General features: G+C 69.2%; 2 protein-coding genes across 10 annotated transcripts; one reads left to right on the forward strand and one right to left on the reverse strand.

The window, feature by feature from the left end:
* Window positions 1–5,921: 5,921 nt before the first annotated feature.
* Window positions 5,922–16,875, forward strand: AGPAT2 (1-acylglycerol-3-phosphate O-acyltransferase 2). The gene is made up of 6 exons (XM_016153086.2): window positions 5,922–6,118; window positions 12,651–12,784; window positions 13,210–13,385; window positions 13,546–13,641; window positions 15,351–15,423; window positions 16,249–16,875. Exons 1-6 carry the CDS (start codon window positions 5,937–5,939, stop codon window positions 16,422–16,424), a joined length of 837 nt encoding a protein of 278 aa, XP_016008572.1. The 5' UTR covers window positions 5,922–5,936; the 3' UTR covers window positions 16,425–16,875.
* A 194-nt stretch (window positions 16,876–17,069) lies between these two features.
* Window positions 17,070–26,353, reverse strand: EGFL7 (EGF like domain multiple 7). 9 transcript variants are annotated; one of them, XM_016153083.2, is made up of 9 exons: window positions 24,845–26,353; window positions 21,201–21,322; window positions 20,897–21,013; window positions 19,990–20,105; window positions 19,686–19,781; window positions 19,420–19,584; window positions 18,847–18,911; window positions 17,880–18,042; window positions 17,070–17,695 (listed from the first exon to the last, which is right to left on the reverse strand). In XM_016153083.2, exons 2-9 carry the CDS (start codon window positions 21,278–21,280, stop codon window positions 17,673–17,675), a joined length of 825 nt encoding a protein of 274 aa, XP_016008569.1. In that variant the 5' UTR covers window positions 21,281–21,322; window positions 24,845–26,353; the 3' UTR covers window positions 17,070–17,672. The 9 variants fall into 9 exon arrangements, with proteins under 9 accessions (XP_016008569.1, XP_016008571.1, XP_016008570.2 ...); XM_016153085.2 differs by lacking the exon at window positions 19,420–19,584; XM_016153084.2 differs by lacking the exon at window positions 17,070–17,695 and having other exon boundaries at window positions 17,974–18,911; window positions 19,686–19,778.
* Window positions 26,354–26,761: the final 408 nt, after the last annotated feature.

The following is a 26,761-nucleotide window of genomic DNA, read 5'->3' on the forward strand; positions in this document are numbered from 1 at the left end:
TGGGTCACCAGACGGCCGCGCCTGCCCGAAGCTCTGACTCAGGTGAAGGCTGGCGGTGGCTCCGGCTGACGCGGGCAGCGGCGGGGCAGGGTGGGCTGAGCCCGGGGACCTGCCCGTGACCTCGCCCACTCGCCTGTGCTCATCTGGCCAGGCCCGCGGGGGGTGCAGGCCGGGGGCGCACCCCGGGAGGGAGGCCGGCTGTGGGCTCCCCGGACTGGTGCAGCGCACGCCTGCACGCTGCTCCCGGGCAGTGCGTCCCCCTCAGCGAGGCGCCGCGGGGCGCGGGGTGCGGGGGGTCCCTGGTAGTATTCATGAACCCCTTGGAGTTTAGCTGGGCTTGTGATGGGGGTGCAGCTCTCGCGTCCCTACCCTTGGGGGCTGCTGCTCGATCCGCTGCCTTTGGTCCCGCACCCCACCCTCTTGTCTGAGCGAGAGCATGCCTGGACAGCAGGGCAGAGGCGAGGGCTCCCCCGGGAAAAGGGGGGGCCGACGGAGGGACCCGAGGCCTCCGCACGGGCTGCCTGCACCCAGTGCCTCTCTGCCCTGCCGCGCACAGGCACACTCACATCCTGCCGCTGACTTCCCGGGGACCTTCAGGGTCCCTCGCTCCCTTCCTGTAGGCGGGGACCCTCCGATTGTCTCCCGATACACCCCGTGAGCTGGCAGGCTGCAGGCAGCACGCATGCACCTCTTTTGGACTTGAAAGGAAGGAGTCCTTCATTTCTTCATTCAGTCATTCTCTCATTCATTCATTCACTCATTCACCAAAGACTTGTGGGGCGCCTGCCATGAGCCAGGCACCTGTGTGGGCTCTGGGGTTGGAGCAGAAAGCTGCACAGAGGTCTCGGGGGGCTGGACGCCGAAGCTGGGACTGTGGGAGTGAACCGGGCGGGGGAGGCGGCGAGGTGGGGGACAGGAAGCCCAGCTTGCTGCCTCCCCGCGGTGGAGGCCGAGGGCCTGGCCGGACCCTGGGTCAGGCAGCACGGGCCCGGCTGGTGAGGATGACAGTGGACAGTGGGCTCCCAGCGTGACCCGATCATCCGTCTCTGGCCGACCCCCCAGCTCCGCAGGTCGCCGTGGGCGGTCACGCCCCAGGCGAGCGACTTCGGTGGCAGGGTCTTTGCCCGACACCAGCCCTGTCCGCTGCTTCCGTGCGCCCAGGTGAGCACGCCTCTGAAGCAAGCTGTCGCCTCCCCGCCAAGAGAGCAGGCGTCTTAGCTGTCCTGCAGCCCGGTCGCCGCCCGCCTCCGCGTGTGTCCGCTCCCTTGCACCCCTGTAATTCCAAACGCGCAGAAGCTGCGATGTTATTGTTATTCTCGGGAGCACCTGGGACCTTGCTCCACAGCGGAAGTCATCATTCTGGCACAAATAAACTCATAAAAACTCTCCACAGGCTTGGGCGTTTCTTAAGTTGACAGCCGGCTTAGGGGGGACAGAGGGCGCCCAGGAAGCCCTGCGCGGGCTGCCTGGGTCGCCCCGGGACTGTGGCTGTGGGGCAGGGGGTATCTCGGTTGCGGAAGAGGCTCACATAAAGTGAGGCGCCGCGTTCCCGCAGTGGGCCTCGTCTCCCTGTGTCCGTCATCCGCCTGGCCCGGCCTGGAGGAGACCGCAGCCCACGGTGGGGTGGCCCCTGGCCAGTGATGGGGCAGAATCCAGGCCTCGCAGAGCCGAGCTCCCTGCCTCGCTCGTCCGCCTGTCCTGCCAAGGGGCCCAGAGGAAGAGGGAAGAGCCACTCCCTGAATCGGCGAGTTGGCCGTTTCAGACTGGGTTTGCCGAGGTGTGGCCAAGGCCCTTCCAGACCACGTGGGCAGCGCTGTGGGCGGATGTCCTGCCGGCCACAGTCAGGTCAGGTGGGGCGCGGTGCTGGGGGCTCCCAGGGCTGCCGGGGGCAGCCACAGTCAGGGGCGGGGGGATGGGGACAGCGGGACAGAGCCCTCTTCCCCCACCCTCCACCCCTTCACCGTGGAGAGGAGCCCCGAGCCCTGGCCGGCCCTTCTGCAGTTTGTGCCCCCGCCCTCCCCGGCGGCAGTGGGCAGGACGTGGGGCCAGGGCGCGTCCCAGGCTCCTTGGCCCAGGGAGGTCACCCTCAGCCGGTGGCCTGAACTGGGAGTGGGGGGAGGTAGACTGCGGCCTGCGGGGCCTCCAGGCGCAGCCAGGCCCGGGGGCCGGCCCAGGGAGCGCGTGGACAGCTGGCCGAGCGGGCAGGCCAGCTGGAGCAGGGGTGAGGTGGCCAGAGGGCAGCCTGCCCTCGGAAGAGCGGCTGGGGGTGGCGTGTCGCTCCCAGCCTGCCCCACTAGGGCCCCCGGGAGCCTGTTGCTGTCCCCTGGGCAGCAATGAGGAAACCGAGGCCCAGAGAGGAAGGGTGGGTCCGGGTCTCCTGGGGGGCTGGACAGGGCCACCTGGGTCTGGCCTCAGGCTCTCTGGCCTGCACTGAAGCCCATCTTGCTGACCAGGGATCCTGGGGTGTCTTCTCACCCTTCCGGGCCCCAGGGTCCCTGTCTGGCAGCGGGGGGCTGGGCGAGGCCGTCTCCGAGGACCCATCTGAGACCTGGGCTACGCCGACCGGTGTCCGAGGCACGCGGCCTGGGGCTCCAGGCCCTCACCTGGCGTCTGTGCTGCACCTCTGCCTTCCGGCCCCCCTCCCGCCTCGCGCCGGCCCTCCCCCGGCCCCCGAGCCCGGGCCGCCTGCCCCCAGCACATCCCCCCCGTCTCCGGGGAGTTAGTGACCCCAGCACTGGCCACTGCGCAGCCCCAGCAGTCAGGCCCGGGTGCTGCGCCTCATCTATTTTTCAGCACCAGCCCATGAAAGATTCACAGGCCGCTCCCTTTACAGGTGGCGCCGGCCTCCGCACCTGTGGCGCACCCACAGCGAGGTCGGAACACACAGGCCGGGGGCGGCTCTGCCTGAGCACCTGACCCGGCGCCTCCCCGCCCACGACCAGCCGTGATCGGCCGCCCCCCGGCCCACAGGCTCCTGGTCTAAGGGCACAGAGTCCCCTCCGGCTTTGTCCTGGTCTGCTTTCTCCCAGGCAGGTAGGGAGAGGAATGCACCTGCTCAGGGACACAAGAGGCAAGGTTGGGAGTGGCCCTCGCTTCCGCTGGCCTCCTGGGAGCTGGCCTGAGACAGGTGTTCCTTTCATCTCAGCCGGCGAGGACACCGAGGCCGGCCACTGGACTTCAAAGGCTGGGCACCGGCCCCTGCACTTGATGCCACCAGCATCCTTCAGCTCCACTCCCAGGAACGCAGGGCCTGGGCCCTTCCCTCTAGATCCGTCCGACCGGCGAGGGAGGAGCAGAGACCGCAGGCCCCACCCGGCCCCCAGCAGGAGGGTGGGCTGGCAGGTGCTCTGGTCAGCCTCTGGCCAAGCCGCTGGCCGGGGCCGGCATGCTCCCCGTGCGCGGCGGCAGTTGCCCCTTGGCTGTGGGCTCCCTGGGGCCTCAGGAAGTGGGGCCAGCTCAGCCTCGATTGCGTCACCTGATGCCATGTGCTGTCTGGCTGTGTCCCAGCAAATGCCCAGGAGGGAACAGGACTGACTCAGTGCTGTGTGCCGCCCGGCGCCTTCTCTGGGAGCTATGGGGCTCAGGGCACCCCCAGAGGGTCAGACAGGGCGCTACACATCCCCTCCCCCCCAAACTGGGGCTTCCCTTCTTCACCATGGTCTTGGTGGGAGCTGAGTGAACCCCGGGCCAGTCCCTGCTCAGCCGAGCCACCGAGTGAGAGAGAATCTCTTTCCTCAGCATCTCCACCAACCGAGAAGATTCTCTGGGTTTCACTTTCTAGAAAGAGGAGCCTGTTAGCTTTCCAAATAGAACGTTACAGTCGAGTATTGAATGTTTGTTTCTGACCCGCCCCCTCGGAGTCTTTGCCTCCGCCGGCCGCCGGCCGGGCTCCCCCCTGCCCCCTCCACCCCAGCTCGTGGCGGAAAAGGGGATGGACTGGGGAAGGAGGTGAAACTGTGGAAAGGCCCCTCCGTCTGCCCCAGGATGCAGCACTGTGGACACTGTGGACAGCCAGCGCCCAGTGGGCAGCCGGTGACTGGGCAGCAGGCATGGCGCACAGTGACAACTGGGTTAGCTTCCTCCTGTCACTTACCACCTGGAAGATCGTCACCCCTGGGAGCCCCAGGTTCTTATCTGTAAAATGGGGGTGCATTTGCTCCCAAGAGGAGTATTTGCCGAGCTCCTACTGTGTGCCAAGTGTTCCTGGTTCTCAGTGCTGGTCCCACACCAGTGACCGGGACAGACACGTCCTAGCCAAGCGGCCATTCCGGGAGGGGAGGGCCACACACGCAGGCAAACATGCGACGGGACGTGAGTGACACTTGGCGCTGGGGGGAGCTGGGTTGGGAGCCTTCAGGTTGCCGAGGACAGGATGCACTCATCTGGGAGGGACCCTCGGGACCTCAGGCCCCAGATGCCGCTAGCCCTCCTTCGGCGAGCCCGCCGAGGGTGACCAGCCAGGCCACGCCCACCCCTCCGCCCCCGGCGGCGCCCGCCTGCATCCCCCCAGAGTCTCTTTGCCGGCTGCTGGCCAGGGTCCCTTCCTTAGGGGCTCTCGGGCCTCCTCTGAGGGGGCAGCATTGTCCTGACCAGGACTGGGAAGAGGAACAAGCTGGTCTCTTTAAGCTGATATGAAGCGAGGCCGGAAGGACGAGAAGGCCGATAGGCCTTGCCGCTGACCACCTGCAGCCGCGAAAGCTAAAGGCCGCGATGCCCCGCCCCCCGCCCCCGTGGGGGCCACGGGCAGGAAAGCCTCCCCAGGGCCAGAGGCCCTTGCTTATCTCGAAGGGGAAGCTTCTGTGTGTCAGAGGAAACAGGAGTTTGGGGGGGGGGGTGAGGTGTCAATGAAGTATTTCAGTAACAGGTCCCTTCGGCATCCGAGAAAAGGAAGGGCCCATCACATAATCTCAGGTGCCCTGCAGAGCTCCAGGCGCAGGTGGGAGTTTCGTCAATTGCAGCAAACCCTGGACCCGTGCCCACCAGGTGCAGAAAGGACACGGGTTTGGCAAACTCAGATCTGCTCTGAGGCCTGCTGGCCAAGCGCGGGAGCCTCCCGCCCTCCCCCCTCCCCCCCCCCCGCCCCCCCAGAGCCAGCGCTGACTGCGCTGCGGCCCTGCTGGGCTGGCCCATCAACTGAGCTATGTGAATGCTGTCGCCTCAGATCTGCTGCGGGCCCTGAACCAGGAGCACAGGCGGAGACAGGGCTCTTGGCACCCAAAGCAGGTACCCTCGGCCCCGCCCAGAACACACCCACTCCCCCCTCCCCCAGTTCCATGCGACCACCAGGTCCTGCAAGGCAAGGTCGCCAGGAGGCCAGCTGGGTCTCCCCGCAATCGCCCAGGGGACCCCAAGGGGCAGGCTATCCTTCCAGGTGGCCGTTGGACAGTCGGGCACGGTTTGAGGGACCCCTCCGTGTGGCAGCCAAGTGGGCACCGGCGGCGACGTCCTCAGGCCGCCTTTGGAGCTGTGGTCTGGGCTCAGGGGCAGCGGGCGGCGGTGGGCTACGGAGCTGGGGGACACGGGGCAGGCGAGGAGGCCCAGACTTTGGGGGGGGGCGGTGCCAGGGTGGGAGGGGGTTGAGGTGACTAGCTGCCCGGGAAGGCCGGGCCAGGCCGGCAGGGGCGGGTGCCACAGGGCTGGGCGGGCTGGGGTGGGGGCGGCGCCGGAGCTGGGCCACCCGGCGGCCAGGGGGGAGTCGCCCGGCTGGCGGCCTGCGGGCGCGCCGCACCTAGCCTCTGCCCTGCGTAGCGCGCTCTCCCCACCGCGCGTCGCCCCGCCCCTCCGTCCTCGCAATAAGGGGCGCGGGCGGGGCCGGGCGGCGGGCGAGGCGCCGGCAGCCCGCAGGTCGGCCTCGCTCGCGCGGCGGGAGCTCAGGCCGGGAGCCCGAGACCGGCCCGTCGGGGCCCCGAGGGCGCGGCCGGCGAGCGCGCGCGGCCATGGAGCTGTGGCCGTGGCTGAGCGCGGCGCTGCTGCTGCTGCTGCTGCTCGTGCCGCTGAGCCGCGCCGCGCGCTTCTACGCCAAGGTCGCGCTGTACTGCGCGCTGTGCCTCGCCATCTCCGTGGTGGCCTCGGCGGCCTGCCTGCTGCGCCACGGCGGCCGGACGGTGGAGAACATGAGGCGAGGGCTGCCGCGGGCGCGGGCGCGGGCGCGGGCGGGGACGGGGCGCGGGCGGGGACGGGGCCCGGGCGGGGACCGAGCGCCGGGCGGGGACCGAGCGCCGGGCGGCGGCTTCCGCGCCGCCAACTTTCTTCCCCCCTCCCCTCCCCCTTCCCGCCCCGCCCGCGCCGCCGCCGGGCTCGCGAGCGCGGAGCGCGACGGGGGAGGCGGCCTGGAGCGGGTCCCCGGGAACCGGCGTCACAATGTCCCCGTGCCCTTGCCCAGAGCCGGGGCAGGCAGGAGCGGAGCAGGGCTCGGCCTCGCGCGCCGCCGCAGCGAGAGGAAGGGGGCCAGGCTCGACCCTGCTGCCCCCCGCGGGGAAACCGAGGCAGGGACGCGGAACTCGGGAGAGGGGGGCGCCCGAGCGCCGCCGCCCGGACCCGCGCACTGGGCACTGGGCGCCCTCTTCTCTCCAGTCGCTCGCCACGTGCCAGGTGATGAGTGCACCTGCTCCCGGGAGCCAGGGCAGGGTCCTCCCCTTTCCTTTCTGTGCTCCGGAAGTTGGCAGGCTCCGCGCCAGGGAGGGCGGCGTTGGGCCAGCCCAGGTGAAGGGAGGGCCGGTGGCTGGAATTTCCTCTGGAAGTTTCCCAGGCCCCCGGAGCTTGGTGATGAGGGGCGTGCATGTGTGAGGTGGTGTGTGTCCACCGACCGGACCGGGACCAGTCGATGGGGGCCTTTCGGGGCTGGTAGGCGGCTTGGCTATAGAGGGGGGCTCTTTCCAGCCCTTCTCCCCGGGTCCGGTGGGGCTGTGGCTGCTGCTGCTACCCTTTCCGCGGCCTTGGCAGTGGCCTCTTGGGTGTGGCCTGGTGTGTAGACACTATGTTCTCTGAGGCCTCTACCCATGTCCTTACAGGGCAGTGGGTGAAGATTCCTGGCTTTGGGCCGTCTCTCTGCCGATGGTGCTTGCGTGGCCTGTCTTCAGGGGTTTGTGGGTTTCCGTGGCACCGAGAGTCTCTGTGATGGCCGGGGCGGAGGGCTGGTGGCTGCTTGACAAGACTATGCTCCCAGCTCAAAGTCCACAAAGTTGGGCCAAGAACCCAGGGAGCTCAGGCCCCAGGTGAAGCCCCTCCCACTGCCCAGCCAGTGCCCTCTGGGGGTGGGGCCTGTTCCCGGAAAGAGAAGTTTGGGGAGCTGGGACCCCTTCACCCCAGGAGTGGGGCTGGGCTCCCAGCAGGCTTCCCACAGGAGTGACAGATCCTGGAGGTGACCCCTCCTGCCTGCTCTGCCTCAGCAGGTGGCCTCTTTACAAGTGGCTCCCTTGCTGTTTGAAAGGCCCCACTGGCTCCACCGGGAGTTCCCTGGAAGTCAAGGCCAACTCCCAGGGATCAAATCAAAAGCCACCAGCACCGCTTCTGACGTGGTGGTTGGACCTGGCGGGCAGGCCAGAGAGCACTCGGCCGTCCAGCTGCACCCTGCCCGGCCACAGCCCTCTGGCCTCAGCTCGTTCCCCTCAGCCCAGACTGGGCCTGAGCCCCCAGCTTCACTCCAGGATCCTGGCTGACCGGGGTGTCCTTGCCGTGACCCCGGAGGCCCTGACGGTGCTCGGTGCTCGGGCGGGAGCGTCCTGTGCTCTTCGTTGCCCAGACTCAGGCTCTGCAAAGGGGCCACCCCAGCATGTTACAGCAGGTGTTTTGTTCTCCCCAGGGCCCACAGGCTGCACCCCAAGGTTCTACAAGGGCGGGTCACAGCGATGACTCCCAGCGATGGCTGGGCTGGGCGTCCGGACACGGAGTGGGGGCTGGTTGACTCAATGTGACTTTCCAGAGGGATGTGGCAGCAGGGAGCTGGGCCAGGCAGAGGGCGGGGAGGTGTGTGTCGCCCTCGGCGCTGTCCAGGGACAGGACCCAGGATGGAAGGGGACCGAGTGAGCTACAGCCTCCCTCCGCCCTCCCGGGCCGGGATGGTTTGCGCTGGGCGCCCGGCGGCCCCGGGAAGGACGGCCCACCTCCACTTCCACCCCTGAGCACCTGAGCATCTGCTGCGCCGCGGCCTTGGGGAAGGGGTATTGTGTTCTGTTTTAAAGATGAGTCTGAGATTCGGGGAAGCAACTCGACCTCGGCCTCCGGGGAGGGGAAGGGAGGGGGTCGTTGTCCAGGTCCCAGAGCTGGGACTCAGCAAGAGCCAGGACGCAGACCCACGGAGCGACCCCAAAGGCGTACCTTCCCTTTGCCCTGTGCCCCCAGCTCTGGGGCTGGGGGCAGTGCCGCGGCTCTGGCCCTCCCCACGGGCCCTGGGTGGGCGCCCACAGAGGCCTCTCTGTTTAGACTGGAGTCCCGCATGTGCCAGGAATGGAACAGAGGATGCAGACGGTTCTGACCGGGCGGGGGGCTGAGATCCAGGACCACCCGCCGCCCACCAGGCTGGTGGCGCCCTGTGTGCGGGGCTAGGGGAAGTCCCAGGAGAACTCCCGGTCCTGGGAGGCATGCCCGTATCACACCCACTTGGCAGAGGGAAGCGAGGCCCAGGGGGGCTGCGCGTGAGCATAGGGGTTCAGCTGTGGTGTCAGGAAACCCTTATGATAGCGGCTGAACCGGAGTTTACTTTTTTGTGCGCCAAGGGAGACCGGAGCCGGGCCGCGGGAAGCCTCCTGCTCCCTGTCCGGCGGCCTCGCTATACTCAGGGCCCAGCAGGCCGCCATCGCAGCAGGGTGTCCAGGGACCGGCCCACACGCTTCTGCATCTGTTTTAGGGCCAGGGCCTGGGTGGCGTGGCTCTTGGCCACGGGGAGGCCGGGCCATGGGGTGAACGCCGGGGAGGGGAGGCTGGGCACAGCTCCGGCCACACGGCTGGGGACTTGTTGTTGCCGATCAAGGTTCGAACGCGGAATGGCCCAGTCTCTTGGCCAGTGGTGAACCGTGTGGCTGGGGGGGCCACATGGATGGGCACCTGGCGCCGGCCTGGGCCCGGGTCTCGGAGGAACTCCATCCTGTTCTGGGGGTGGCCAGGGACAGACTCTCCGGGGCCCAGAGGGCGGAGCCCGCGCCGGCCCTGGGGACATGCATAGGGACATGCATAGGTGGAAAGCTCGTCACTTGCGGGCCACCTCTTCCCAGGCCGCTGGCACCCGCTCTGCTCCTGCACTCCCTGCCTTTGCCCCTCTGGGTGTCTGCACACCCCCACCCCCGTCCCAGTCCGGGCACCTCCCTGTGCCCCGGCTTGTAAGACAGTTGTTGGAAACGGCTCCACTCCACCAAGTGGCTGTGCCGGGGCCTCCCCGGGTGGCTCGGGGGCTCTGTGTGCTGCCCCCAAGGTCGCCTCGCCGCACCCCTTACTCCGGGGCTGCATCCCACAGGGTCTGGCTGAGGACTGGCCAGCCTTGGCCAGAACTGCTCCCCAGGTCTCCTGAGAGCCACCCAGACCAAGTCCAGGGGCTGAGGGCGAAGGTCAGCGGGCTTCCCCGCGGGGCCTTGTGCTGCCCCCAGCCGCCTGGGGTGAGTGGGCTGGCTGAGTTGGGGGGCTTTGCTTTCATTCGCTTTGGCTGCCCTGGTCCGAAGGTCTCACGGGCATCCTGGCCTCCTCCGCGCCCGGTCCCTCCACACCTCCAACCCCACAGGCAGAAACCGAAGTTTAGGAGGGAGATTAAGGGCATCGCCCAAGGTCACAGTTGGGAATAAGGGAGTCAGGATCCTAATCCAGGTCTGCCTCACCTAGAGCTTGGGAGGGGCCCAGGTGTCTTCAGGCTGAGGCAGATGGTCCTGGGGGCTGGTTGCCAGGAGCCAAGTGCGGGCTTCCTTGGGCCTGGGAAGAATCAGACGTTTGTGGGGCCGCTTTGGGCCAGTGGTCCTAGTCTGGGGTGAGTGGAGGGCTCCGGAAAGGTCCAGGGACCGTGAGGATATCTCTGCCCTAGGAGCTGGGTGCTCCTGCAGGCAGTCGGAACGGGCCTGCTCCAGGGGCCAACTGCCCTGCTGTGGAAAACTCACACCGGTCACCCACCTGGCAGCCGTCAGCACTGGGCCGGGCACCCGCCCCATCTGCTGGCTGGCTCCTTGGACTTCAGGCGACTTTGGCTCCACCCCCACTGGCCTCGCCTGGGGAAGCAGGCGCATGAAATCGGGGACTGGAGGACGTGGGACAGCGGCCAGCGCGGTGTGACCCTGTCCTGGCATGCCGACACCTGCCCCGAGCTTTGGGGGACAGGAGAGCTGTTGGTCAGGAACGAGGCCCTGGAGGGGGGCAGCCTGGGGTGCTTCAAGGTCCCCCCAGGAGAGGGTGCAGAGCCCCTCCCAGCCAGGCCGGGCGCCTCAGGGAGGCCTCGGGACTGGCATCTGGGACCTGGGACCGTGCAGTTCTGAACGCGGGCCAGCCTGGGGCCTTCTCCAGCAGGCCCTCTGCCTGGTGGCCTTCACCAAGTGTTCAAAGGCCGGGCTGCGAGGTGGGTTCCAGCCCACCCTGGCCTCCCCGCCGTGTGGCCCTGGGCAAGTCGCTGAACCCTGTGGAGCCCTCAGCTTCCTTACGTGCAGGGCAGGTATAATGCGTGCGCCTTGCGGGGTTATTGTACCCACAAAACAGGCTGGTTTGCACAGAGCCTGCTGCACACACAGTAGGTGCGCGATGGCTGTCCGGCGTGGCACGGGTGGCGGGGGTCCCACCGACCTGCCTTCTCTGCTCGGTGCCGGGCGCCTGGACACGTCCCCGACTGCGGGAGCCTCCGCAGAGCTCCGCTGAGTCCCCCCTCTCCAAGGACACACTGTGAAGATGATAATAGGTTTTCCCACCACTTTATGGACAGCGTTGAAAATGCGAGCGGGACTTTGGGAGGGAACCATGTGGCCACCTGCAGAGAACGGCTGGTCCCCTGAGGACGTGTGTGCGTGGCTTTCAGCTCCCGGGATGCGCGTCCCGTAGCTCGCCGTGGCCACATCCCGTCCCGTAGCTCGCCGTGGCTGCGTGGCCGCTGTAGTCGTATGCATGACGCGGTGTGTAGAAACGCGGGGGGCCAGCCACCCTGGAGCCTCCGTCCGCGGCGGCCCCTGCGGCACCCTCGGGCCTCTCCGTCCCTCCGCGGGCCTTTGGCCCTGGCAGCACACGTGAGAGGCAGGAAACCAGGCGGCGGCCCTGCCCGCTCCGTGGTGGGAGCTGACACGCAGTATGTTTCTTAGTTCAGAAGCGGTAACAGCCCGTGATCCGTCCTTTAAATCTGATACGGAAAGAAACGCACTAGAGAAAGCCCTGGAGAGGGGGGGAGGGCCGGCCGCGAACAGCGCACTCGCACCTGGCTCAGGCGGCGATTTTACCTCGTGTGTGTTTTGACCACAATTAAAGCCCAAGCGTGGCTTTGAGTCAAGGCCCTGCTCTGCGGAGCCAGCTGTCAGTGGCCGGTCTGGGGCTGGAAACCCCCTCCTACAGCACCGCCGAGAGAGTCAGGTGACCTGGGGGCAGAGATCTTCTGGGAGAAAGGTGGCAGTTCTGGGACAGGACCCCTTGAGTCAGTGGGTGACACAGGGCAGTGAGCTCACACGTCGGGCTCCGTCACACCCAGGGCCGACCCCTAGAGGGAGCCTGTCCTGTCCCAGCGTGAGCGAAGTGCCCTGCAGAGCCGGGGCCGAGGCCACCCTCCTTCCCGCATTCTCCACGCCCAGACAGCCACCAGCCAGCATGGCGCCTTTGTGTGGCTAGAGCTCAGAAGACACAGGTGTCCCCTGGACATGGCTTGTCATGTCCATGGAGTGTTGCTGGGACGAGTTCAAGTCCATGGGTGCCCCGGGCGGCCTCGTGCGGGAGCCGGTCTGGAAGGGCGTGGCGTCCAGCCCGGAGTCCGGGTGCATGCGCCATCCTGCCCGACTTTGCCTGTGACCGCGGCGAGTCCTTCGGCCTTCCGAGGCCCGTGTCCTCATCCGTGGCAGGGAGACGCTGACCCTGCCCTGTGGGACCGGGGTGGAGAGTGCTGTGGCCTTGGTGTGCCTGGCCGCGTGCGTCCTCCTAGTGGTGGCTCGCCCGTTGTTCTGGAAGCTCCTTCAGCTCCTGGCAGAGGTTCCCGCCTGGTACCGATGCTTGTTTCCTCGTGTGGCATGGCCCGGGGACGGTCATGTCCCTGCTGGGTGTGCGGGTGGGGGGCCCAGCGTCCGAGGGGCACAGGGACCTCAGTCACGGACACAGCTGAGAACCAGACCCAGGCCGGCCCTGGGGGTCTTGGCCTCCACCGCCCCCAGCCAGGTCCTCACTTGGCTGAGCTGAGCAGGCAGGGGTGTGGGGTGAGGGCAGGACCCTGCGGTGTGGGCGCGGGTGCTGGGCATCTGCCCCCAGAGGCCACGCTCCTATCCGGCTGGCGGGAGGCAGGGCAGCCCCCGCTGTCCCCTTGAGGGCCAGGGCCTGAGGCTCTGGCGGGCACAGCAGCTCAGGGCCCTCGGCCAGCCCGCGAGAGGGGGCGGGACCCCGTCTGCTGCGGGGTCTGTGCCGCGTCTCTGCCTGCGGTCCTGCCCGCGACGCCCCTGCGCAGGCCTCCAAGCCGGGGGCGGTGGGCCCTCCACTCACTGGCGCCGTGCCCCCCCCCTCAGAATCATCAGCTGGTTCATCCGGTCCTTCAAGTACCTGTACGGCCTCCGCTTTGACGTCAAGGGCCGCCAGAAGCTGGAGGTGGACCATCCCTGTGTCATCATCTCCAACCACCAGAGCATCCTGGACATGATGGGTAGGCGGGGGGCCCCAGCCCCAGGCTCGGTCCCAGACACTGGCCCTGGGCAGGGGGCGGGGCCTGGAGGAGCTGGCAGGTGGGGGAGGCCGACGCAGGGCCTCTGGGCCTCCCTCCAGCCACGGGCCTCAAGCCGTGTGACACGCAACGAGGCTGTGTGCGTGCCCCGCACTGGGCACAGGGCCCTCCGCTCACCCACGGCTGGGGGTCCGTTTTAGCCCCGCATCTTCATAGGCGGGAAACTGAGGCTCAGAGGCCAGTAGCCAGTGGGAAGGCATTGCTCAGTCCAGGCCTGTTGGTGGTCAGGGCCCAGGGCTAGCTGGTCTCCCTTCTCCCTGGGGAGGTGGCCACAGGCTCTGAAGACTCTCTCCCCCCCCCCCCCCTTCTCTCTCTGCCCCTTCCCTCCCCGGCGCCTGGCCCCGCAGGCCTCATGGAGGTCCTGCCCCGGCGCTGTGTGCAGATTGCCAAGCGCGAGCTGCTCTTCATGGGGCCCGTGGGCCTGGTCATGTACCTGGGGGGTGTCTTCTTCATCAACCGACAGTGCCCCAGCACAGCCATGACCGTGATGGCCGAAGTGGGCGAGCGCATGGTCGCGGAGAACGTGAGTTCTGGGGGCCCGGGGCCCGGCGGCCGGGCAGACACTCACGCACGCCGGCTTCGTGGGGCACGGCCAGGTCCGCGCGCCCGGGAACTGTGGCGGCGGGGCCCCCGGGAGGGCGAGGGCCACAGCCCCACCTCAGCGGCCGCCTCTCCCCCTACAGCTCAAGGTGTGGGTGTACCCCGAGGGCACACGCAACGACAACGGCGACCTGCTGCCTTTCAAGAAAGGTGCCTTCTACCTGGCGATCCAGGCTCAGGTACAGCTCTCCGGGGCGGCAGGGTGGCTGCTGGTCCAGGCGGCCTCAGGCCGAAGGGGACTGGCCGGCTGGGCTGGAGCTGCGGGCGCCCAGAGACCGCCCACCGGGTGGGCGGCAGGGCCTCAGCACCCTTCCCGCAGCTGGGCCCTGGCCTGCCAGTGAGGGTCCTTCGGGCCCCTCGCCCGCTGTGCGTATTGAGGCTGGAGCCTGGCCGGGCCCAGTGGCCAGCTGGGGTAATGCTGGTGCTGGTGCCCCCTGTACCTGCTGCCGGAGCTCCAGGACCCCCACTTTGTAGCTGGCCAGGCGAGTCCCCCCCTCCCCAAGAAAGCTGGGTCGGTAGCAGAGGTGGCCGGCCTGAGCTGGCCCTCGGGAAGGCTGTCCCGAGCGTCCATTCAGGCCCCTGGCAGCCCTGGCCAGGGCAGGGCTCGGGCGTGGGCCGTTGGTGTGGACCGGCAGCGCCCGCGGCGTGGTTGGGGCTCAGGCCACAGCGGGACAGGGGCCTGTGCAGCGCCAGCCGAGGGCTCCGTGTGGGGCCGAACTTTTCTGGTCCTTGACTTCCAGGGGTGCAGTTTGCCCCCGAGATGTCCTGGTGTCTGAGGGCGATACCAGGCGAGGCTGGGGGCACATCCGTCCGGGGGGCGGGGTTTCCTGGCGGGTGCAGGGCGCCTGCCCCAGCCCCGGCACCGTGCTGGGGGGCTCGCGCAGGGCAGCCACCGCCGACGGCTTTCGTCCTGCTCGGCTGGGGCCTGGGGTCTAAGTGGCAGCTTCCGTCCTGTCTTCCACCTGTGCCAGGTGGCCTCTAGTGCCCCCGGGCCCGCCCCGCGCGAGGCCGGTGCGCCCTCCTGCCAGACGCTCCCAGCTTAGGCCTCAGGGCGAAGGAGCTGGCAGGAGGAGCAGCCCGGACCGGGACCCTCCGGATCCCGGGCCCTGAGCCCAGCTTTGCCCGAGCAAGGCTCTCCCCACTCTGGGCCTGTGACGCCTCTAGCCAGCGGGTGGGGGCCACCCCTGTCATGTGCCTGAGGCTCATGTCACCTCCCTGTGCCGGTGGTGTGGGGGAGGGGCCATGGGCGGCGGGGGGCGGCTGTGTGGGGCTGGTCAGCGGCCCCTCAGCCAGGAGACTGGACATGGCACTCTGTGGTCGCCCCTCCCCCCCCTCCCCCTGCCTCCCCCACCAGCACCTGCTCGACAGAGGTCTCTGTGCTCCCAGCCCCCGCACTCAGCCCCCTGAGAGGCTCCTGCCCGGGGAAACGACTGCCCCAGGCACTTCTGGACACTGCAGTCGCCATTGGATCTGACCCTGGTGTCTGGCAGGAAGCCCAGCAGACTTCCCCTGGCTAGAGCTGCCTCTGGCCTCTCCGGGATGGGAGAGAGGCTGGGCAGGAAGGCGGGATGGGGGGACCTTAGCAACCCCCTGAGCTACACTGGACGGGGTAACCTCGGGACCCAGTGGGGGGCACATACAGATCCAATGGATGTGTGCCAACCCAGGAAGGCTTCCTAGAGGAGGCACTGCTTGAGCGAAGGTGTGCAGGATGAGTTTCCGGAACTCTGGGCCACCCAACCCGTGAAGGGCGTCCCAGGCCCGGGGTCGGCGTGTGGAGGGGCCCAGAGGTGGGACAGGCAGGCCGTCGGGCAGCCCGGGGCGGGCGGGCGGCAGGGCTCCCTGCGCGGTGCCCGCCGACGAGCCGCCCGCGTCGCCCCGCGCACAGGTGCCCGTCATCCCCGTGGTGTACTCCAGCCTCTCCTCCTTCTACGACGCCAGGACGAAGCTCTTCACCTCAGGTAGCGCCCGCACCGCCAGCATGCGCGGCCTTCCCGTCTCCCTCCCCGGGACGCCCGGGCCCGTTTCTGCTGGCCGCGGTGCCCCTCAGGGGGCCGGGGGCAGGGGGTGGTCCCAGCCACAGGCCTGTTCCCAGGGCGGGACGCAGGCCCCCAGAGGGCGGGTGGGTCCCCGAGTTCGCACGCACGGCCCGGGCTGTGCACACGGCTTGGGGCTGGAGGCAGGGGCCTCCTGCGCTGAGGGTGGGCTTCCCAGCCAGTGTGTCCAGGCCCGACTCTCGGGGGCAGCGGCCTCCCAGGTCACAGAACTCAGGGCCTCTGCCTTCCCCTCCAGACCTCACACCTGCTGCCCAGGTGGGACAGTGGGGCCCAAGGCTGAAGGGCGGCAGAGGAGGAGCCAGGCGTCGGCCTCCCTAACCCTGGGGGACGGAGGAGGGACGTGGGAGGGGAGGGGGCAGGAGGGTGCTTTCTCGGGAGGAAGGGTTCTGTGTCTGGGGGTTGCTTCCCGGGGAGCACACGGCTGTCTGAACCCACTAAGACTGCACTTAGGAGCTGTGTGTGATCGTGCCAATTATCAGCCAAAACCCAACCAGCCGCCTGAGACCCAGGGGGGCCTAGGGAAGGACCCACCGGCCGCACCTTCAGGGCGCCTGAGGGGTGGTGGGGGGGGAGGGGGGCTTCGGCAGGCGTGGAGGCGGGGAGAGGCTGCAGTGTGGGGGCTGGGGCAGCAGGCTCGGCTGGGGCCCTCACCCCCCCCCCCGCGCCCCCGCCCCCGCTCCCGCCCCCGCCCCCGCGGGGGGCTGTTGACACCCACCCCACCCCCCCCAGGAACCATCAAGGTGGAGGTGCTGGACGCCATCCCCACCGCCGGCCTCACTGTCGTCGACGTCCCCACACTCATGGACACCTGCTACCGCGCCATGAGGACCACGTTCTTCCACTTGTCCCAGATGCCCCAGGAGGACAGGGCCGCCGCCAAGCCTGGTGCCCAGCCAGCCCAGTAGCCAAGGCCTGGGGTGGGGCAGGACCTGGCCAGAGGGGGGACCCCGGCCCCGCCCCGGCTGCCGGACGGCGATGCCCTGCGTCCGCATCCGTGGCTCCCCGCTTTCATTCCGGCCGAAGAGCGAGGAGCCCTTTCCTGCCACTGGCCCGGACCCAGGCCCTGGAAGTCCTTGCGCAGGAGTCAGCCGGAGCCTCCCCAAGCTCGGGGTGCAAGGCCTCGCCCACCCTGGGCCTCCAGCACGTGGGCGGAGGATGCCTGATGGCCGTGGCTGAGGCCTCCACCATCCTGCGGCCGGGGGCGTGGCCTGCGCCAGGGGCGTGGCCTGCGCCTGGGGTCTCAAGGAGAGGCGGGTTCTGGGGCCCTGTGCACCCCCACCGGCCTTGGGGGGCCCTGGGGCGAGTGCCAAGGGGCCTGCACTCAATGGTTGTTTTTTTATAAACGAACTCTTGGAAGTGTCTGGTAAGTTCTGGTTACTTGCGGGAGGGGCAGGGCTGCCTCTGGCTCCGTCTGAATGAAGGGCAGCGGGGGCGGCGCGGCCTGGGCAGCGCGAGGAGCTTCCGGGCTGCCTGGCCTCCCTGGGGACCCTGGGAAGGCCCTCCCCCGCCCCCCAACCCCCACAGCTCCCCCGCCCCCCCCCTCCCCACAGTGTTCCCTGGGCCCACGGCCATGCTCTTTCCGATGGGTGAGGCTGTCCACCGGACCAGGGGCAGCCTGCATGCCCAGAAGTCTGCTGGGCACTGGACAAGGGAGCTGAAGATTTGCTCTTTGGCCACTGGCTGGGGCCGGGGCCAGCCTGTCACAGGAAGCGGTCTCTGCCAGCGTCACCTTCCCGGAAGCCACCCACTCCAGCCCCTTTTGGAGAGGGGGGACCCAGAGCCCATCTGGGGGTGCCGTGGGGGCTGGAGCGACCCTCTGTGCCCATGGCTGTTCTCTCCACCAGCCAGCGTGTGGCGCTGGGCCTGGGGGTGCGCAGCAGCTTCTGAGTGCCCCCTGAACTGCAGCCATGGACACAGCTCCTCAAACCTCAGTTTATTCTGACAGAGCAGCACGGGCTCCAGGCAGGGAACCCTCATACCTTCCCTCAGCCCCGAGAGCCGGCTGGGGGCAGATTCACACGGGGACCCCACAACCCACCCCGCTGCGCTTCTTTGGCAAAGAGAAGGGGGGGGCCTCTCCTGCCTCGGCTTGCGGCCCCCTCCCGTCCTGCCCTGCATGGCGGGGAGCTGGGGTGAGGAGACAGGCCTGTGGCTCACAGCTCCTTCTTGCAGGAACCTACAGGTGGGGAGGGCTGGGGTCAGAGGTCACCGGCCCCTGCTCCCCACCAAGCCCAGCCTGCCAGATGCGCCCCCTCAGCCTGTGGCTGCCCTGCCCCACCCTCTGGCCTCATTAGGCACAGACTGGCCCCAGCCACCAGGGAGCCCTGTGGGGGTGCGGGATGGGGGGGGGCTGCACTCACAGGACCCCAGCTGCTCCTCCAGGAAGCTGATCTGCTCGCTCAGGGAGTCGATGCGGTCCAGCTGCTGGAAGGAGTGGACCAGCAGGCTGCCGGGGTCCGGGAGCCCACGCTCCAGTGCCCGTGAGGCCAGGCTGTGCAGTGGGGCCAGCACCAGCTGCAGCTTCTGTGGGGCAGGCAGAGGGCCCGGCTGGGGGAGGGGCCGTGCACCCCGGGGCCAGCCCTCACCCTCTGTGCCACGAGGCTTTAAGGCAGGGGACCCAAACCCCAGGGCCGTGGACAGGCACTGGTCTGAGGCCGGACAGGCACAGCAGGAGGTGAGTGATGGGCGGGCGAGCGAGTGACGCTCCATCTGATTTGCAGCCGCTGCCCGGGGCCAGCATCACCGCCTCAGCTCCGCATCAGGTCATCGGGCATTAGATTCTCATGGGAGCACTGGTCCCTGGGGCCAGAAAGGTTGGGGACCGCTGCTTTAAGGGAAACTGCTGTGGCCAGCAAGGGCCCAGCTCTAGCTGTGGGGCCCTGGATGTCCACCAGAGGGCGCCTGGAAGCCAGGAGAGCTGGAGGAGGGCGGGCACGGAGGACAGCGCCCAGGACCGCCTGGCCCCGGGTCCCGAGGATGGGGTCCCGGTTCAGAGCAGCTAGGAGGGGTGGATCGGCGCTAATGAGGGGTCATCGGGCCCATGGCCCCATGGAAAGGCCCACGGGGCACTGTCTGCAGGGACACAGATAGGAGTGTCACACAGAGCTCAGCCCTGCCCCTCCCGTCCCGGGGTCCCAGCCACCTGTGGCCCCTGCCCCTCAAGGCACACAGGCCAAGGGTGCCTGGGCAGTCAGTACCCAGGAAGCCTGCCCTGGGGCACTCCCGCTGAATCCCACGGCCACCGGAGGGGCAGATCCATGCCCCGGCAGGCAGCAGGGGCTGCGGGCCACCCCCGAGGGCTGGCCAGGGGACCGGCCCGGGCCTCACCTGCTCCAGCACGTCCACCTTTGACCGCAGCCTCTGCATTTCCTCCTTCACCTCACTGTCCACTCCTGGGGAGGTCCGGGGCGCGGAGTCAGAGAAGCCCGCCTGCACCTCCCACCCGGGCTGGCCTCTTACCCCCGACGCCCACGCGGCCTCCCAGGCTCCGCCCCAGCTGCGGGGCGCACCCTGGGGGCGGGCGGGGAGCCCCTCCCCCCAAGCGGGCCCCGGACGCCGCGGCCCATTCGCTGGGCCCTCTCGGCGGCGCGGCGGTCCCCGCCGGGCGTGGTCTGCGCTGCTCTCGCTGCCGGGCTGCCGACGGCGCATTATTACTCACGGTACGAGTTTGAAGTGTCACAGCGCGTACCAAAAGTAATAATGTCCCGTCGCCAGCGGGATGCGGTGTCTCCGGGCTGCCCGGCGGGTCACGCAGCGGCCCCGGCGAGCTCTCTGCGGCGCCCGTGAGAACCGGCGCCCACCTTTCCTCGGGAAGAGCCCCGCTTCCGCAGGGCCGGGGGCTGGCGTCGCTCCGGGGTCCCCGCCACGCCCAGCATCCCGGCAGCGCACTGGGGCGTTTACCTCTGCCGGGGCTTGGGGTCACCTCGGGGGGCCCTCTCCTGGGCAGGCAGAGCGCCCCATCTGCACAGGGGCTGTGGCCCGCCCGACACTGGCACCGGTAGCTACCCGCGGTGTTGACGCAGTGCTGGGGACAGCCGCCCCCTCCGACACTGCACTCGTCCACGTCTGTGGGAAACGGGGTGTCAGGCAGGGGCGGCACCCACAGAGGCCCCTCGAGACCGACCTGTCAGAGGGCCACCCAGACGGCACAAGGGGCCCCGCCTCACCTGTCTGGCAGGTGTGTCCCTGCCACCCTGCGGGGCACAGGCAGCGGCCTGGCTGCACGCAGCTCCCTCCGTTCTGGCATGGCGGCTGGCAGACTGCTGTGGGCGAGGGGTGAGGGAGGCCTGTCACCAACTCAGGAGGGCCTCCAGGGCCCCATGGGGGTGGCAGCCGGGAAGAGAGCCGTGTGGCAAGGAGGCGCTTGGCTCAGGTTTTGAGAAGCAGCAAGTACCTTGCCCAGGGTCTGGAGCGGGCTGAGCCCGACCAGGCCACCGTTCTGACTAATGCCAGGTGGCGTGCGGCCCTCACCTGTTCCGCAGGCCCCAGGGAGCCCGCCGGCCCTCTTCCAGCCGGGACAGCAGGCGTAGCGAGGCCTGGCGGGCGCCGGCCCAGGGCTCCGGCGGTAAGCAGTCCTGTAGATGGTCCTGTGGGCGGGAGGGGGCGGCTCAGAAGGGCTCGACCCTCACAAGGTGGCCTCAGTGGGTGCCACCAGGTCCCCTGTGCCCAAACCAGGCTTTCTGCAGACAAGCCGAGGGAGGTGCCCTGCCCTCCCCACCACCCGCCTTCCTGGCTGGCTTGGTCCTAAGCCTCACGGGAAGCATATGAAACCATCTTCCCCAGTGTGGACAAGGTCACCCAGGCGTGATCCCAGAGGGCCTCTCCCCCTGGGATGGCCCCTTGGGGGCCCTCCTGCCAGGGAGCGCTTAGAGAACCTAGGAAAACAAAGCCTTGTAAAGCCACGTGCCCGCAGCTGAAAACCAGAGGTGCACGCCCCACCCCGACACGGCAGGGCCAAAGGCACACGGAGCCGGCCGAGAAGAGGGGCCGGATGTCCACCTGTGACCGTGCAGCCAGCCGGGGCAGAGGGGCACCCAGTGGGGGCCCGAGGACAGGGCCAGCATGGAGGTGGGCGCCCCGAGTGGGTAGAGCCTGCAGCCAGGGGTTCCGGGCAGGGGTTACCACCCCGAAGTGGAGAGGAGCAGACGGGGTGGGGGACCCCTCGAGGAGCAGACAGGACAGGGCACTCCTCTCAAATGAGGGTGGGAGCCGGTGAGCCGCAGGCTCCTGAGGCGGCCTCCGCACCATCCCGAGACCGGGACTGCCTGCGGCCCCACGGGCGTTGGTCTCGGCCACCCACTTGGACGTGGCCTGGGTCCTGACCCGGGTGCACTGCCGCCCCGGGCCCTGGGGGGTGTGCAGTGGGCGGGGCACTTACCGGTAGGTGCTGCAGACTCGGTGCCCACCGCAGGTGGTGAGGAAGGGCTGGTACACGCGCTGCACAAAGGACTCGGCCACGGGGCCCCTGGGCACCCCAAGGGCACACACCCTGCGGCTGCGGAGGGCGGGGCCGGAGTCAGCCTGGGCTCCCAGGGCTGGGACCCAAGGGAGCCAGGGACTGGGGAAGGGGGCCACAGCAGGAGCCACGAGGAGGAGCCCCAGCCCCCGACAGGACTGGGAGCTGCCCTGGGGAGGGTCTGAGGGCTCTTGGCCGACCACCCCCACCTGCCGCCCTGGCTCACCCAGGCCGGTAGACGTGCTGGGCACTGCCCGCTGCCAGCACCAGGAGCCACAGCAGAAGCGGCTCCCTGGGGCTCCACATGGCCCGCGTCTCCAGGAGGGACGGCCTTCTCCTCAGGGTGGCCTGCAGCACAAGGCACAGCCCTGTAAGGCCCTCTGCAGATACCCCTTGAGCCCATGTTTCTGGCGGACTGGCCCGTGGACCCCGACACCTGCCCAGCTTGGCCTCCTGCCGGCAGGGAGGCCCCCGTGAGCGGGTCCCAGCATGCCTCACCAAGTGAGGCCAGCCCCTCACCAGCCACGAGACCCCCTCAGGGATCACAGAGGGGTGACGCCGTCCAGGGCCAGGGAACGGAAGCCAGCACCCTTGCTGGGGGCAAGAGGCACCTTGACCTGCTGGGCTTGTTCTAGGTGAGCCCGGAGAGCATCTGAAGCTCCAAGAAAGTTGACTCAGGCGGGTGGGCCTGGGGCGTGCACCTGACCAGCTCTCCCTCCCCTGGGAGGCTGAGTGTCCTTGTCACAGCAGAGCAAAGGCACGCTTGCGCCCGCGTCTCAGTCCGCAAACGGGTGTGAGATGGCGTAGCGGGGACCCGGCCCCGCTGGCATGGTCCTTCAGGCCTCCAGTCTCCTCAGCTGCCAACATGCGGGGCCACTGTGGGCGGGCGGGAGTCCAGCAGGGGTGTGGCACTCTGTGCACGAGCCGCTCCGTCCCCAGAGTGGGCGCGGGCCTGCACATGGGGGGGGTCTCCTATGCTGGATGGGAGCCAGGCAGGCCGGGAGGGGCCTCCTGGGAGTGCAACCCCCAGCCCTGAGTGAAGGGCCTGCAGCATGCCGGGGGGCCGGAGGGGTGGCGTGTGCAGCCTGGGGGTGTGGGAGATGCTGTCCACACGTGCAGGGTCTCCCTGGCCCCTGATCTGGGCATCCCACCGAAGCCCCCAAGGGGCCAGGGTTCTGCCCCCCATGGGCTGTTCTGGGCCCTGCTGGGCCCCCTGCAGGGGAGGGCACCACCGGAAGAGGCCGACCTTGCGCGTGCACGTGTGCATGTGCATACACTGTGTGTGTACATGTGTGTGCATGCGTGTAGGCTGTGTGCACAGGTGTGCATGCTGTGTGCACGTGGGCGTGCACCTTCTGCACGTGTGTGTGCACGTGTGTGCTGGCGGGGCGTAGTCAGGTAAGGGAGCGCCCTTCTCTGGGACTCCGTCTCCTTGAGGACATCGGTGCGGTCTCGGAGGCCCCCCATCTAGCTCTGCTGGTCAGGCCCATATACAGGGCCCCCCACGAGTGGTTACTGAGCCCTCTGTGCACACCCAGCTGGACCCCGAGGGGACAGCGAGGCCATGCCCGTTGCGAATGGTCACTCAGCTGAGGGTTCGGCCCACAAGTCCGCCCCATGCCATGAGGCCCTGGGTGGGCGCAGAGGCAGCGGGAGAGGGGCCTTCCTGCACCCCTTCTTCTGTCATGGCCCGAGAGGGGAGGGTTGGGACAGCCAGGCCGGCAGACTGTGGTGAGTAGCCGTGTCTGGACTTAGGTTGGGGGCAGTGGGAGTGGGTCTCAGAGTTTCCGGTCAGAGCCGGTGGGAAGATAAACTCCAGGGGGGGGGGACTGTGGGGACAGCCCATGTGACAGGGGGGGCCTGACGGTCCAGGCCGGAATTGAAATGGCAAGGACAGGTGGCCCTGGGAAGGCACGGCGGGTGGGGGCTGAGCCGTGCAGGGCCAGGCTGGGGCTCCACAGATGTGCCTGCCCTGGGCGACTCGCCCCAGCACCTATCCAGGCCGTCCAGAAGGGAACGGTGCCTTCGCAAAGGGGAGGCCCCGTTTCTGAAAGTCAGCTTCCCCCCCAGGCCTGAGGAAGCGGATGGTGCTGCCCAGCCTGTGCTGGCCTCGCAGAATCTCATTTCCCTTTTGGTGCCCGGCAGTCGGGGCGGGGGTGGCCGCTCGCCTCCAGGTCCATAAGCAATAGTGTCTCGTCCCCGAGTCGGCGTGAGCCTCGCCCCCATCACCTTCCCTTGCACCTGGCCGGCCTGCACCTGGGGGGGAGCCACCCGTGGAGGCTGGGTCCGCAGAGGGAGGGGCCTGCCTCCGCCGCGGTCGCTGCGCCGTCGCCCCCCACCGGGAGGGGTGCGCGGCTCCTGAGGACTCACGTGGGGGGCGGAGAGGCGGAGTGAGAGGGGGCTGACTCTCGCTGTGTCCTCTCCACCGCCCGCCCCACGCCTCCCCTTCCCCCTGCGTGGTCGGCTTCGTGGGGGGTGGAAGTGGGGTCGGAGTGACACCCCGGCCCCGCAGACGGTTCGGCCAGCCTGGGCGGCAGGGTCCGGGGCCTGCGAGGCCTTGAGTCAGGCCCTGAAGGACCCGCAGCGCTTGGACGGGGGGTGGAGGGCTGCAGCGGCCCCCACCCTGGCCCCCTGCGCGGCCCGGACCGGGCCGCCCGTCACCAGTAGGGGGCGCCCTTTCCCAAGGCTGCTGGGCCCATTCTGCAGACCCAGCTTCAGGACGCAGGGCCCGGGCTGGGGAGCAGGGTCGGTGCGCGCTGGCGCCCGGCGTCCCCGGCCCGCTCACCTCTCGACTCCCCGCCGTCTCTCGGCGTCGCCCCCCAGCTCCGCGCGCGGCGAGGTGCCCGACCTTCCCCGCCCCCAGCCCGAGCGAAGAGCGGCCCCCGCCCTCGGCGCTCCCCGCGGCCCGGGCCGGGCGCCCCGCTCCCTCCGCACTCACCGCCCGATCCGGGCGCGCACGCGCCGCCGCTGCCACCGCGCCGAGGGGCCCCGGCCCCGCCCCGCCCCGGCCCCGCCCCACCTGGCCCGCCCCGGCCCCGCCCCCGCCCCGGGGTGGGCTGCGAGCCCGCCCGCCCCCATTGCGCAGATGGGGAAACTGAGGCTCCGCAGCGGACGGCGCCCCGGGCCGGGCAGTGAGTCAGCTGGAGCCCGCGGCTCCCGACGCGCAGCGGCCTCAGCGCCGCCGCCGCTCCCGAGCCGCTCGTGCCCGCAGCAGGGCGCACGGCGGCGGCGGCCGCGGGGCTGAGACGCAGGTCGGGCGCCCGGAGGCCCGCGCGCGGACCCGCACCGACCCGCGGTGGCTAGCTCCTGCCACCCCCGCCTCCAGGCTGAGCAGCCGCGGGCGATGGCCGGTTCACTAGGCAGCAGGCTAAAGCTGACCTCGGCTCGCAGCCGCATGGGGGGCGGATCTCATGACCCCTCAAAGCCTCCGGACCGCGTACTCTCACAAGTTCCCACGGAGCCCGCAGAGCCGGCCGGGTCCTGGCGTGACACCAGGACCTCCATCCCAAACAGTGCGACAGGACAGTCGGGACCACCCCCAGGTGCTTCTCAGCCCCCTAGGTTGTCCCCTCAACTCCGTGGTCACCGCTGGGGACGCTTGACCATTCTCTCCTCCCCTTTGCTCCGTTTACGCATCCTGGGGTGGGCTGCAGCGGCCCCACGTGGCAGAGTGGCGGGAGCAGCACGCCCCCAGCGACCTCGCTGGCTCTGGAGGGAACAGGGAGCAAGCAGGCCTGCCCCACCTGGGAATTCCGCCATGACTTCGCCTTTGAACTCAAGCCCGGGTCCTGGCCCCTAAGCGCGGGTGCACCGAAGGGCTCCAGGCCCCGCCCGGCCCCTCCTGCTGCCCAGCGTCCCGTGGGAACTCACCTGGAGAAGGAGGCTCCCTCATGCCCCCCACACGGGTGGCAGCTGCTCCTCTGGGTGGCGGGGGTCGCCTGAGGCTCTCCCGTGCTGGGGTCTGCGGGTCAGAGGTGCAGTGTGGGTTTGCACACTTGGTCACCCTGCCACCTGGGGGCTGGAGAGGGGGCCAGGGGCAGCTTCCGTGTGGCTGGGGGACCTCAGCCTGCACTTGCCCTTCAGACCGCCCCACCTGATGCTGGCCTCAGTTCACACCGTCGGCCTGGGGGCAAACGCGGCACCCTATCCGTCAGGTGGGGATGCTTTCAGGGGGGCATGCCGCGTCTGGCCCCGAGCTCCCGGGGGCCGGGGACTTGCCGTCCCTGCAGCCCCGGGACCCTGCACAGAGCCAGGTACTGGTGAACGGAGGGGGCTTTGTGCAGAGTGAATGGCGCGCGGAGCCGAGGGGGGACCCAGGTAGCTGCACCGGAGCCCCCAGAATGAGGCTTCTCCTCCTGCCCTTCGGCGGCCACTGCCCTGGACCACGGGACCCTGGATGCCCTGGCAGATGGTCTTCGGGTGGCAGGAGCAGCTACTGCTGGGTGCCTATAATTCTGAAGGAGGGTCTTGCCACTGAGGACCTGAGGTCTCCTGGCCCCCAGACTCACGCACAGCAGCCCTCGTCCGGTCCCAAGCAGTAAAGAGTTAAGAGCTGGACCTAGGGGCGCTCAGAGGAAGAGCTTCCCGGCCCTGTCCCCTGCCCCCATCCTGTCCCTGAAGCTGTGGTCACTTGACCTTTGGCCTCCTGCTTGAGCAGAAAGGGCAGCTCGGCTTGTCCTCACTGCCACTAACCCAGGCTGAGGCCTCACCTTCTGCTTCCTCATCTGAAAAATGATTGTTCCTCGGGCAGACCACTGCTGTGGGCTGGAGACGGCGGGAGGGGCAGGGGCTGGGGCGCAGCTTGGGAGCTTTGGGTGCGGCGGGGGGCCGCTGGGGTGGGTGGGGCAGAGGGAGAACAGGGGCTGCCCCCCGGCTCCGAGGCAGACCGACAGAGTGCCCCCACCAGACTTCGCCAAGCCGTGCCTCTGCCTGGGGACCCCGAGGCCAGGCCAGCAGGAGGGGGCTCCTCCTGGCCCCGTGCTCAGTGCCCCCAGCACGCGCGGCTCATCCTGCCAGCAGATTTGGCTTTGGGGTTCCCATGCTCCAGGCAGTGCTGGCCCATCTTGGGGGGCCGCCCTCGGGATGCCTGGGTCTGAGAGGGCGACCCCTCCGCACCTGCCTCCTCCTTCTGAGGTTCACGGCGGCTGCCAGGCTGCCTGGGGTGAAGGCGGGAGGCTGGATGGGAATCCAGACCGGGCCACGCCCCCGGGGGCACCCTTGGCCAAGGGGCCGCGTGTCCTCCGTGCAGTGGGGATGGCACCAGCAGGGAGGACAGTGACATGTTACGGGCGCGCCCAGCCGGCAGGAGCCGTGGCCGGTGGGAGCCGCAGGGTGCTGGGCCCACTCTGCCTGCTCCCTGCTCTTCCAAGGCCACCCCTGCCGTACCTGATGCTGCTCAGGCCCCAGCGGGCCATGGCCACCATTGGCGCCTCCTCGGGACAGGGGCGGACCGGTCCCCTCGCCGGCCACCCCAAGGCCCCTCCTGAGGCCGCCTGCCAGACCTGTCTGCCGGAGCCTCCATCTCAGCGGTGAGGTGCGTGCAGCCGCGGGACAGCCGGCCAGGGCAGGGAGGCTCCCCGGGCGAGGAAGGGCGGCTTTTTATGCTCCCTGCCGGGTAAATCGGGACTGGGATGGGCCCTTCCCGGCCGGACTTCCTGTGTGTGTTCTCCGCTGATAAGGGGCGTCTGTCAGCTCACAAACAGGAGGCCGAGGGGCGGGAGGGGGTCCTTCGAGGGAGGTGCCTGGCTGGGCTGCGCGAGGGGCGGGGGACCTGGCCCCCCGGAGCGT

Source organism: Rousettus aegyptiacus, unplaced genomic scaffold (assembly GCF_014176215.1).
Source record: "Rousettus aegyptiacus isolate mRouAeg1 unplaced genomic scaffold, mRouAeg1.p scaffold_m13_p_3, whole genome shotgun sequence".
NCBI classification, from domain to species: Eukaryota; Metazoa; Chordata; class Mammalia; order Chiroptera; family Pteropodidae; genus Rousettus; species Rousettus aegyptiacus.

Coding starts and splice junctions, on each gene's coding strand:
- AGPAT2 (XM_016153086.2), top strand. CDS start 5,937: ATGGAGCTGTGGCCGTGGCTGAGCGCGGCGCTGCTGCTGCTGCTGCTG. Junction 13,386..13,545: donor AGCGCATGGTCGCGGAGAAC/GTGAGTTCTGGG, acceptor CTCCCCCTACAG/CTCAAGGTGTGGGTGTACCC. Junction 13,642..15,350: donor ACCTGGCGATCCAGGCTCAG/GTACAGCTCTCC, acceptor CCCCGCGCACAG/GTGCCCGTCATCCCCGTGGT.
- EGFL7 (XM_016153081.2), bottom strand. CDS start 21,280: ATGTGGAGCCCCAGGGAGCCGCTTCTGCTGTGGCTCCTGGTGCTGGCA. Junction 20,106..20,896: donor CGAGTCTGCAGCACCTACCG/GTAAGTGCCCCG, acceptor TCCCGCCCACAG/GACCATCTACAGGACTGCTT. Junction 19,585..19,685: donor GGGACACACCTGCCAGACAG/GTGAGGCGGGGC, acceptor CGTTTCCCACAG/ACGTGGACGAGTGCAGTGTC.